At 57.7% G+C, this 12638-nt stretch overlaps 1 protein-coding gene across 1 annotated transcript in view; it reads left to right on the top strand.

Annotated features, from left to right (window-relative positions):
• The window catches only part of SHANK2 (SH3 and multiple ankyrin repeat domains 2), a 490038-nt gene that overhangs the window by 115482 nt on the left and 361918 nt on the right, over positions 1–12638 (top strand). Inside the window, 1 exon segment of the mRNA XM_042904258.1 lies at positions 9164–9241. Coding sequence (XP_042760192.1) covers positions 9164–9241 — 78 coding nt within the window.

Raw genomic sequence — 12638 nt, 5'->3', positions numbered from 1 at the left:
CCAAGTCCAGATGACTTCTGGACACCAGTATCGAAGGTGTTCTCAGCTCCTCCTTCCTTTTCTTCTTTCTCTGACTTCAAGGAACGTTGACTCTGGAGGGTAGTGCGGTCTGGACACTATGGTGAGAGCTGAGCAGAACGTTGGGGGGCTCCACCAGCTGGAGGAACAGAGGGGAGATCTTCGGGGGGCCCCCAGGCAGTGGGCACTTTGCTTGTCTTCTCTGCCGTCAGCGCCGTCTTCCCAGTGTGATGTCATCTTCCTGAGTGAAATCTTCAGACTTTGTCTGCACCTGTGTCCTTTCGCTGGCCGTCCCTAGACTTCAGCCACTCTGAAGTCCCACCTTGCTTCTAGCTCTTAAACGTCCCTAGATTCTCTGCCCTGGAAAACTCCTATGTGTCCTTCCAGACCCAACTCAGATATCCCGCCTTTGGTCAAGCCTTCTCTTGATGGGTCCCTGGCAACATTAGTCGTGTCGTTTTGTTCTGCGCCCTTTTTGCAAGATAACCAGGGTGGACTGCCCAGGACCGGGCCGTGGTTATGCCTTGCCCGTTGGACCCCCTTGGACCCACCTTCTCAGAGGCATAAACTGCCATCTTTTAGGGTCTCTTGCTTGTCTGGCACGGCAGAGCGGCTCAGCCAGAGGAGGGTGGGGTGGGGTTTCAGCTGCAGCCTCCTCCTCAATGGAATCGTATCGGCGGGATTTGCGTGCAGCTGGGTCGGTAGATGCCACACGGCATTTGGATGTCGGGACGACTTTAGGAGCTGGGAGCTACCTCGCTGGGCTGCACCAGGGAAACGCACATTGTGAGGCTTGGCCGTGGCTGGCAAAACAGCTGTGCCAACATGTGCTTCTTAATTACTGCCTTAGAGTGGAAGATTTTTCCCCGGTAGATTTCAAGCATATTTTATCATGAATTAAAAAAAAAAAAAAAAAAACAGGAAAAATGTTTTCTGTCACTTGAAATAATTGTGGACAAGATGGTCTCTGAAGGTGCCGGTGGCATTTTATTAGGAAAGGTTAAAACATCTCACTTCTACTCTGACTTACAGAGGGCATCACTCTACCGGTCCCATATCCGTCCCTACCTCTCAGCTGACGGCTTCCGGAAGACCCTTACCCCAGGGGCCTTAGGAGGATTTTCCTCCCAGGTATTTTCTCGTAGGAGCAAACATTTTCTGTAAAGGGCCACTTAGTAAATATTTTCAGCTCTGTGGGCCACACGGGCTTTGTCACGGCTACTCCCCTCCACCACTGCGGTATGAACTCGGCAACGGACGATGTATGGATGGGTGAGTGTGGCTCTGGCCGATCCAACTTGATTTGTAAGACCGGCACGACAGGCTGAGTTGGGCCGTGGGCCGTATTTGCCAAGCCTGGGCCGGGAAGATTGCATCTACACCCTCCCCAGACATGCGTGTAGACGGACTCCCTGCTCCAGAGCTGAGCGACTTCCTCCCCGTGTGCCAGGGGGCCCCGCGGGTGGGTGAGAGCCGTGCCCTCCCCAGGGTCCTGAGATCAGCCCTTGGCTGCTCCTGCCTTCACATCCCTGCTCTGCAGCACGGGTCCAGATGCTGAGGTTCAGCGACCTGTTACGCATCGCGTTGTCCCCGCTTGCATTACCTTCCAGGGGCTGTTGTGGAGGGTCACAGGCTCGGGGCTCGGTGGCCCCCAGCCCCTGGACACCATGTCCAGTTGGAAGTCAGCGGGTGCTCTGGGATCGAGCCTCGTGAATCCCTCGTTCCTTCCCTGGGGTGCTGGCGTGGCCTTTAATCTCCTCCTTCAGGCCCTCCCCTAACCATTGGGGGGGTCTGACCGAAGCAGCAAGAGGAGTGGTCCAGACGGCATCTCAGCGTGACTCAGAGAGATACAGCCCTGTAGCCACGTCCTCCAGGCACCCGTGATGAACTTCTAGGAGCAGCGGAGTCTCCTAGTCTTTGTCCCGCACGTACCTCCATTGGACTTGACCAGAGCCCCGTCCCCTCCTCTGTCACCACTGTGCTGAGCTCCTCCTTTCTACCCATGTGTGCTTCACCTGTGGCACCAGGCCGGGCTCAGTACAGGCCAGAGGAACCACTTTGCAACTTCAAGCAGAAGGGGGCGTCCAAGGAGCACATCCAGAGCACTCTGGGAAATCATAGACTGCTCCGGGGGTGGGGACACCGTGTCATGAGGTCAGAATAGGCTGCAGGGAAAGGACTTAAGGAACAGCCACAGTGAAGTGAACTTTCGGTGCAGGGAGACATGGCAGTCTGGGCTCCATGTGGCCTAAACCGTGACCTTGCTGCGTTTTCTGGGGCGCACTCCTGTCTCTCTTGGGCTCTGAATTCCCCCTTTGGTAATGTAGGCACAATCCTCCCTAACTCCCAGGGTTGCTAAGAGACATGACAGACAGGTGGTATATCAGCCACACAGTGGATGCTGGGTAAATGGTGACTGTCATGGGGACGATGGGGATGATGGTGATGATGCTGGTAAAGGTGAAGGTGTTCGTGGTGACGACGGTGCCGAAAATGCCGGCTCTCGTGGCCAGAGGCCGATAGTCCCACCGCTGCTGCTAACTTGCCTTTTGCCAAGCCTCTGCCCGTGAACTCTGAAAGCATCCAGGTTTATGAATTTGATGTGTGTGTTTTATCAATTTTGGGCAGGCCTCGTCCGCACACTTCTAATAGAATACACTGCGATCAGAATATTCTCTTCTCTCATGAAATCAACTAATTGGGGCTTTGATTGGAAGCAGCAAACTGTGTCTAGCCTGCCAGGTCCCTCAGCCTCGTGCTGGCTTTCCTGGAGCCCCAGAGGGAGGCAGGCAGCCTGGTGTTTGTTTTTTGGGCTCCGATAATGAAGGAAGGGAGGGGGTCTTAAATCTCAGAGGTTACTGGGCCAGACCAATTTGTGTGGAGGAGGAGAAATAATCCTGCCTCTTATTCCGGTGGCAGCCGAGGTAAGAAGAGACGGGCTGCATCTCTGTGCCCCTTCTGGTGTCAGTGGAGTGCCCGTCAGCATGGTGGCTGCCTCCACGGGGTCATCACAGGGTGGTCGTCCTCAGGGGCTCTGGGGGGGCTGTGTCTTGCTGAAGGAGGGCGTCCACAGGGACTTTCCATTTGTCTGTCTGTCTGTCTGTCTATCTATCTATCTATCTATCTATCTATCTATTTGTATGTTTTTACTTACTTTTGGGGGAGAGAGAGAGAGAGATAGAGAGAGACAGAATGCGAGCTGGGGAAGGGCAGAGAGAGAGGGAGACACAGAATCCAAAGCAGCCCGACACAGGGCTCGAACTCACGAACTGAGATCATGACCTGAGCCGAAGTCGGATGCCCACCTGACTGAGCCACCCAGGCGCCCAGGGACTGTCCCTTTAGATCCCCCCAGTGAACCTGTGGTGGGTGCCATTGGTTGACATTGCCGTACAAGTATCAGGAGATGGAACTTGGCCCAGGCAGCTCAGCTATGTAAGGGGCAACGCTGGGCCCCCAACTTGCCCTGTATTTTGTCGCCGCCAGGCTGCGGGGACAGATAACTGTGGCCCTTGGCTTGGTGGGGATGGGGCTCCCGGACACACGTCAGGCCACGGCACCGTGGGCCACAGCACGGTCAGGTGTGGTCTTTGGGGGGCCGCGTTCCAGCTGCTCTGGCGATTTCAATCTCCCGGCTCATTGTACCTTTCTTTTCCCCTGACTACGTGCATGTTACCTCTCAGATTTCCGTCCACCCACACAGGCTCGTTTCAAACTGGGGACGAGTCCCCGACTTACAGTTTGGGGTGTTTGGCCAGTCACATCTGTGACATTGACGGGGAGATCGCCTCCGTGCCATAGAGGTGAAAACACGGGTGGGGCTTGCAAATCCGGAATTCAATCCCTGGCTGTGGCCTTGAGGCCGTGGCCTTGACTGGGCGGTTTTGGGCAAACCCGTAACCGGCATCTTGCCACCCTGTCCTGTCTCCTCTTCTGTCTGCCCGTTTGCTTGTGTGTGGACCCCGCTGACCTTCCCCGGGGGCTCCCTGGAGCTTCCTCACCTGCCCCTCCATCGGGTTTCCATCCCTCCTGCTCCGGCAGCTGGCCACCCCCATGTGCCGCACGGTGCTGTGGCCCACGTTGTCTCCGTGGTGACCCCAGGCAGACCTATCTGTGGCCTTTGGTACTTTCTAGAGAACACCTCTGCCCTGAGCTCTGGCGGTCGTACCTCATAGAAAACACGTAGGTGGCTCCTCCCACCATGTAAATAGCCCCCTTCTCTCCACGGCTTCCTGAAGTCCCGGCTGCCCTCCTGCTCCCCGCGGCCACTTCTGGCCCCAGGCAGCCTCAGCTCCCTGCTGCCCCTCCCGCCCTTGGCGGCTGATGTCTTTCCCCTGATGGCCGCCCCCTGGCTGGTCGTCCCCTCAGGCTTGCTTCTCTCTGATGCGCTTTCCGTGGAAACCAGAGTGGCTTTGCACCACGCACGTCTGCTGGTGTCCCTGTGATGGGAGGTCCCCTCACACAAACCCGAAGGCCCCTGCCCCTATGCACCTGTCACTTGTCACTTAGGCACCATCACCTGTCTCCTGCCCCTGTGCACCCGTCATCTGCCTCTGTCACCCACCCCTGTGCACCCATCTCCTGCCCCTGTGCACCCATCACCTGTCCCTGTGCACCTGTCACCTGCCCCTGTGTACCTGTCACCTGCTGTTGTGCACCTGTCACCTGCCTCTGTGCACCCATCACCTGCCCCTGTGCACCCGTCACCTGCCCCTGTGCACCCATCTCCTGCCCCTGTGCACCCATCACCTGCCCCTGTGTACCCGTGACCTACCTCTGTACACCCATTACCTGTCACCTGCCCCTGTGCCCCTGTCATCTGCCTCTGTGCACCCACCACCTGTCACCTGCCTCTGTGCATCTGTCACCTGCCCCTGTGTACCTGCCTCTGTGCACCCGTAACCTGTCACCTGCCCCTGTGCACCCCTCAAATGCCCCTATGCTCCTGTCACCTGCCTTTGTGCACCCATCACCTGTCACCTGCCTCTGTGCATCTGTCACCTGCTCCTGTGTACCTGTCACCTGCCTCTGTGCACCCGTCACCTGTCTCCTGCCCCTGTGCACCTGTCACCTGCCTCTGTACACCTGTCACCTGCCCCTGTGCACCCGTCACCTGCCCCCTGCCCCAGCTGCCTGCAGCCCAGACCAGGGCCTTTGCATTTGCTTCTCCCTCTGCTGGGAACACTTCCCTCGATTGTCATCCAGCCCTTCTTTGGTTTAGGGCTCAGCTTAGGGACCCCCTCCTCGGGGTCCTTCCCTGACCACCTGCGCTCCCTCTCTCCTTCACATGACCCTCTTTTATCATTTGCATGGTGCTCTGTGTCCCCGGGGCCAGAGCGGTACTTGGCCCGGCTGACAGCGTCCACTGGTTGAGGCACGAACGGACGTGCTTTCTGGTCCCGTTTCTTAGTGTATAAAGTGAAAATGGTGACATCCGGGCTCCTGCAGCAGGTGGCGACCCAGAGGAATGGCCTGCCTTGGCTGGGGGCTGAGCAAGCCTCAGAGATCCTCAGGGAGGTGGGAGGCAGTTTGGTTAAGTGTCTCTGAAAGGCCTTGCCCAGAAGATAATTGGCAGTGAAGACGATATTCTTCCTGATGCTTTGGCTGTCAAAAAAAAAAAAAAAGTGCAGACTGCTTCGTCTATACTCGACTGACTTACCTAAGAGGATGGAAACACACCTCGGTGTATCCCAGAGGAGGCGACTCGGGGAGGAACGTGGCAGCCGGCAGCCATTGGAGGGAGCAGCCGGGTCCCCCTCAGCCCTCCTCTGGGCCACGGCTTACGCGTCTTCTCCCTTTCTGAAGCCGCGGTTTTTCACTTAAACGTTCCGGGCCTCTGCTGCCTTGTCTGTGAAATGGGCCTCCTGTTAGCCCATAGCAGGGATGCTGCACGGCAGAGCACACGTGCACACACACTCGCACGCCCACGTCTGTGCACACACGACGCGCACACACACGGTATAATTGTTAGTAAGCCGGACGAACCGTTTACCCTTTAATCGTGAGACGGCTGTGGGACGTGGTTTCACGTGGAAGTCGGGCAGGGACTAGAGTGACGGACCGTGTCTCTGGGCGGGTTAATGCTGACTTGCACACACTCCCTTTGTAGGAAGGGACCCTGGCTCGATCCCACCTGGGAGGGTGTGAATGGCGAGGATTTATTCTCAGCGCTTCTGATGGGACTTTTCGGTGAATGTGCTTACTTAGCAAGTAGGGAGCGTTTACGAGGACCTGCAGAATCGGGGGTCCTGCGGGGCTGTCCGGTCCTGGTTGTTGCCTCTGGGGACTGTCGGCTGGTGGTCCTTCCAGGCTGCTCATTCATGCCCTTGAGCGGGGCCAGGGCACACGGCGGGGGGGGGGGGGGGGGGGCGTGTGCCTCAGGGGAGATCCCCCCCCCCCGCTCCCGGCCACATTCATGTCCCCTGAGTCCCAGCTGCGGCCCCCTGCTTGCCACCCCAGGGGATTCATGCTCTCTTGTCTCTTACGTGCCCCCACCAACGTTCTCCTGCCCCAGTTCCCTTCTCTGCCTCAGTTTCCTCAAATACCCTCTCCTCTGTCACCACAGACATCTTGCTCGCTCTGGCATGATGATGCTGTTGTGTAAGTAATTTAATTGACTTCCTTTGGGTTGTCAGCAACAGGACCCAGCTAGGCTAATTCACGGCGGGAGGGTGGATGCTGGGCGGGCTCCAGGAGCCAGGCAGGGTGGGTAGGGCTGGGGCAGGACCAGAGAGCCTGGGGGCCTGTGTCCTAATAAAACCTCCTCACAGCACCAGCTGTGTGGGATTCCAGCCACCACCCCCCCCCCCCCCCCCCCCCCCCCGCAAGTGTAGTTTGAGATCCTAGAATAAAATGGCACCTGCCTCTGTCCTGGGCTCTGGCCTCGGGCTGGCTGTCCAGGGCTTGTCACCACCTGACATGCCGGCTTTCATTTTTTTTAACCCTGGATGTAATGGCATCCCGCATCTGAAAGATTTTGTTTCCCGAGCACAGATACGTCTTTTCCGGTTTTCTTAAACTTTTCGAGTTACTCAAAGTTTTACACGAACACATGCTGGGGGGGGGGAGAAAATCAGTGCGACAGAGCATCCACAGCGATGCAGACAGCCACCGCGGTCAGCCCCGAGCTGCCCCTGGGGCCCTGGGACCTGGGCGCAGGTGGGAGCACAGGGGCCGGGAAATCCTTTCTGCAGGACTCAGGCCCTCACCCGCGTCTTAGAAGCGGCTCGCGGTGCTGGGATGCCTCCCCTGCCTGAAGCACACAGAGCTAGGGTCCCCGCCTCCTGTGTGTGGCCTCCCCTTCACATCAGCACAGCGGAGGTCCCCGGGGCCCCTTGCCCGGGTCACAGGGCCGGGGGGGCCCCAGCTGGCTCCTGAGAGCTCACATCTGCTTCTCCAGACCCTGCTCTGCTCTGGCTTGGCGTCACTGTCCTGGAATGGAAACTTCCATCCGGGTGGTGCCCTGTCCCTCTGACTCTCTGTGTGCGTCTGTCTCTCTCTGTCTCTGTTTCCCTTTCTCTGTCTACCTCTGTGTCTATCTCTGCATCCCTGTGTCTCTGTCTGTCTCTGTGTCTTTCTCTGTTTCTCTGTCTCTGTCTCTCTTTCTCTGTCTCTATCTCTGTTTGTCTCTTTTTCTCTATGTCTATGTCTCTGTGTCCCTGTGTCTCTGTCCCTGTGTCTGCCTCTCTCTGTCTCTGTTTCTCTGTTTCTCTGTGTCTGTCTCTTGCTCTCGCTTCCTGCTGTGCTGATCCAGGATGCCCTTATTGAGGAATAGTTCACACACTATACAATTTCCCCTCTAAAATATAGGGTTCCGTGGATTCTCACCCACAGCTGGCAGTCATGACCACAGTGAGTACCGGGTCCTTCCATCGCCCCACGCAGCGCCCCGGGAGAGCCCACGTCTCCCTCGGTCCCTCCAGCCCTGGGCAGCCTCTGGCCCCGTTCTGTCGATGGGTGCCCACTCTGTCTTCGCTCTGCTGTTCTCGAGGTCCTGCGACCCCACAGCGTGCACCTGTCTTTCCCCAGGACACAGGTCCCCTTCAGGTCTGGGGCGGGGTGCCCTGGGCGGTCACACCCGTCGTCTCTGGATTCTGCGGGGAAAAACGGGGAAGCCGGGGTGCACTCGGGAGGCCGTGACTCATGCTCCCCGGGCCGTCGTCAGGCTCCCTCCTGCAGGGTGCATGCACACCGGTGTGCAAATAGTGGGTGCTCCATAAACGGACAGGAATAGACCTATTTTCATTGTAAAAAACACACACACAACGTGAATATTGGCTGCCTTTCAGAAACATCAAAAAATGCAAGTATGGGAAATAATAAAAAAAGATTCCCCCCGTTGACTCCCTGACGCTTTCTCCCTTGCGCCCCGGGACGCTCCCTCCAGACTTGCTCTCCACTTGGCTACAACACAGAGGCTTTTAAAGCGTAAAGGAAATTCATTGAGCCGTATTGTTGTTCCGAGACTTGTTTTGCTTGGAAGTTCTTGGGTCTATTTCTTGCCAGGCTTTGCGGATCTACCTTGTTTTTTCCTACAACTTTCCAGGCGAAGAATGTTCTGGAATGTATTCCCGCTTCCCTTATCGCAGAACATTTATGCCGTGTCCAGGTCTTCTCTTTCTGTGCGTTACTGACGTGTTTTCTCTCTATTTTACACACACGCGCGAGACATTCTGTAGCACACGGCCCTCAGGCGGGGAGGGGTTCGGCCGTGGGGTGCACACGTTATGCATTTTCATAGGTTCTGCCAAGCTGTCATCCCAAAGTGTTTAGAGAAGTTAAGCGTCACCCGGGAGGGTGCGGGGCCCTTCCCCTTCGTCCTCACCGCCCTGGTGACTGGAGCCGCCCCCTGCGCTCACCCCGTCCTCACCACCCCCTGCACTCACCCCCATCCTCACCCCCCCGCGTTCACCCCCTTCCTCCCCGCCCCCCTGCGCTCACCCCCGTCCTCACCCCCCCGCGTTCACCCCCGTCCTCCCCGCCCCCCTGCGCTCACCCTCTTCCTCACCGCCCCCGTGACCAGAGGCGCCCCCTGCAGACCTGCGTCACGTCCCGGATTTCTTGTGCGCGGAGCCTCGGAGCGTGTCCCTTTGGAGGACGTCTGTGCCACCGGCCTACAAACGGGCTTCTCTTCTCCCCCCTGCAGGACAGCTGTGCCAGAGTGCTGCTGTTCCGAGGCGGGAACAAGGAACTCAAGAACTACAACAGCCAGACCCCGTTTCAGGTAAGAGGAGCGCCCAGAGCCGCACCACCCATGCGTGCGCCGTCGCGGGAGGCCACGCGGTTTCCGCACGGCCCCGTGTGTCCAGCACGAGGTCGGCCCGTCTCGCGGGGACGTTGCCTGGTTGGGAGCCTGCGCCCCCTTCACGCCGGAGCCGCTGGCGCCTTTCGGTTTGCCCGTCCGGACGCAGCCCTCCTTCCCGGTGGGCAGAGCGGCGGGAGCCTGCAGCCATTCACCCCTGTGGGCGTGCGAACAGCCTCTGCGGGCCGATTGCAAGCGGGGCGCTTTGTGGCTCTGCCGTGGGGAGGCGGCCTGCCGTCGTCTGGCACCCCCACGGGGCCTGCTGTCCCGGAGTGGAGGGAGGCGACGCCAGCCCGGCGGTGGCCACAGGGCTCCGGGGTGGAGGGCAAAGCCACCACCTCCTCGTGGTTAAATTGTGCTGGTATGTATCACACAATGTCGGCCGTTTTGACCATTTCAAAGGGCGCGTTTCAGGGGCCCTGAGAACATTCCAGATGTTGTGCAACCCTCAGTGCTGTGTGGATTCATCACCCCCCAAGTAACCCTCCCCCCCACCCCACTCATTACCACCCCCCACTCTCCCCCACCCCCAGCCGCTGGCAACCACGAATCCACTTTCTGTCCGTGGATTTGCCCGTTCTGGACCTTCCGTAGAAAAGGATCCACACACCGTGTGGCCTCTGTGTCCGGCTTCTTTCCCTCCGCGGGTTGTGTCTGAGGGCCGTCCGCGTGGTCGCTCTCGGGGTGCCTTGTTCCCCTTTCCAGCTGAGTAAAAATCCTGTTGGATGGATGATTTCGATGCAGCTGACCAGATGGTTTAGGGCGAAAACAGATTTGTGGGGGGGGGCGGGGCTAAGTTACAGAAATGCTGTTTGACCCTGAATGTGGTCGGATGTCTCCACTTGCAGGAAAACCCAGGTGACCGTCATTTTTATTTGGAGGTGATTTTTACCTCTTACCGAGCCAGGAGGTCTCCGACTCAGAACTGGTGCGCACCCTTCTCAGGCCTTGCTCATAAGGACGGGTTTGACGTCTTGAGAATGAACCAGTCTGCCCCGAACCCTGGGCTGGCTGTTTAAAAGCCACCCGTAAAAGTTACCGTCGTTGACCCACGGCGGTGGGCCTGGATTGTGGTCTCGAATCTTGTGGCTTTCAGGCATTTACAGCAAAATGGGTCGTGGACGTGACTTCCCGGTTTGTTAACGGGTCTGAGAAGGCCGCCCTTACCGTCCCGGGAAGCGTCCTCTTGCTGGGGATGCTTAGGGGCCGCGGTGGCACCTTCCACTTGCCTGCGTCTGCCCCTGAGGGCCTTGCTGTGGCTTGCTGGTGGTCCTGGTTTAAAGATTTCTTTTTTTTGTCATTAAATAACATTTCTTTGGTCCTTTTACTTTTCTCAAGTCAAACTATTGCTTCAGCCGCGTAGAAAAGGAAAGCTGATGTCCTTGTTTCACAGTAAGCCCTTTGGGGATACAGAAGACCCCTTTCCGACTCTGGGGCAGCGCCTGGTAACTGACACGGGGTGCTCCCGGAAAGTAGCCGTGCGTGGCGTCCAGGACCAAAGGCATATAGGTGGCCTCCCCCGTGGGTCCCCCCCCCCTCCCCCCGCTGAAGCGTCATCGCAGCAATCCCCTGGGACGGGACACCCCTTACGGGAGTCCTGGCAGGATGCTTGGTACACACGCTCCCGGGAGCAGGGCGGCACCAGCTCCGAGGCCAGGCCATCTGTCTCTCCTTTGATAATCAGTCAAGTGCCCAAATGGGTCTGGAAGACCCAGCAAAATGCAAATTATAATGATGGAAATGATAATGATGCAAAATTACTCAGCAAAATGCAGCTGAGTAATAGGACTCTGTATGCTGCAAGCGTTGTTCACGTGACCGGCGGATTCAGAGTCCGGGCTACTTGGTCTTCATGCCCAGACGGGCTCCGCGGCTTCTGGGAGCTGGGTCCCTCCCTCGTGTCCCCTGCCTTCTCACACCGTGACGATGCAGAGATGCGATTCAGCCCGCGAGCCCCGGCTACGAAGTGCACGGCTCTCATTCTCGCTCACGGCGCCCGCCTCCCGGTTGTGGAAGAGGAACCCCTTACTGTCCAGAGTGTGGCTGAAGCGATGGTTTGCTGCGCCCTTTGAGAGGATCAGATGTGCTCCCTGCAAAACACTCGTGCTCCTCGGCTGCCGTTCTGAGAGATCGTGGCCCGTTCCATGAGTTCATCTGGCCAAACATTTGCTTCATGGTTTCCTCCAAACGCTCAACCGGCAGCATCGGTGACACTCCAGGGCTTGAGGGAAAATGCGGATGCGCAGCCCTCCCCCACCCCGGTCCCACGGAGTCAGAAGCTCAAGGGCAGGGCTTGGTGTCCTGGGTTCTGAGGAGCCCTCTCAGATCCTGGTGCCTGCTTGGGTTTGAGAATCCCAAGAGAGATGATTCTTGAAGGAAAGGAAGGAGGAGGAGGAGAAGGAGGAGAGGCGCTTACAGTGGCCCCTGGGCGTAGATTAGACAGTGATGTTGGCGGTGGCCTCGGTCAGCTCCGGCAGCCGTAGCCGAACGCCACAGGCGTAGACGACAGATGTTTATTTCACGCGGTGTTGGAGGCTGGAAGTCTAGGGTCACGGTGCCAGAAAATGTAGTTTCGGGCGAGGCTCTCCTCCTGGCTGAAAGATGGCCACCTACTCGCCGGTCTTTCCTCTGCGCATATGTAGAGACAGGAGGGGCTTTCTGCTGTCTAACCCTTTCCTTGTGGAAGCAATAATTCCATCCAACTGGGGTCCCACCCTTATGACCACACTTAACATTAAAAGCCCTCTCTGCAAACGCTAACATTCGGGAGTTAAGATTTCACCGTTTGAAATCCGAGGGGCCAAAAATTAACCTGTAAAGTGATGATGTGGTGACGTTGATGATGGTGGTGGTGATGTTGGGGATGATGGCGATGATGGTGATGATGATTTTGCACAGACTTCTAAAGCTTACAAATACTCTTCCGAATGTTGCCATTTGACGTTCAAAATCCCAACGAGGTAGTCGTTTTTGTGCCCGATTCGTAGATGAAATGGGACTCTAGAGAGGTGGACGCACTGGGACGCGAAGCGAGCGAGTGGCTGGGGTTGTGGTCTCCGGGCCTCCCGACCTCCAGTCCAGCGCTCGGCACGCTTTCTGTAGCACACCTTGCCTCCTGGCTCGGAGTGAGCAACGTTAGGGGTCCTTGGTGCCTTGGACCGTTCAGCCCGAGGGAGCAAAAAACAACGTATCCCGATTTTGAAGACAAACGGAACGGGAGGAAGTCTGAAGACGTGGACGGTCTACGTGAAGACGGAACGCAGGTCGGGCAGCTCCTGGTGGCCGGTCTGCTGCCCGGCTTGGCTAGGCGCTCACACCC

The sequence above is a fragment of the Panthera leo genome, chromosome D1, assembly GCF_018350215.1.
Source record: "Panthera leo isolate Ple1 chromosome D1, P.leo_Ple1_pat1.1, whole genome shotgun sequence".
In the NCBI taxonomy this organism is placed as follows: Eukaryota; Metazoa; Chordata; class Mammalia; order Carnivora; family Felidae; genus Panthera; species Panthera leo.
Note: the sequence above shows the minus strand (reverse complement) of the source record. Positions and strands in the feature narration are given on the sequence as shown.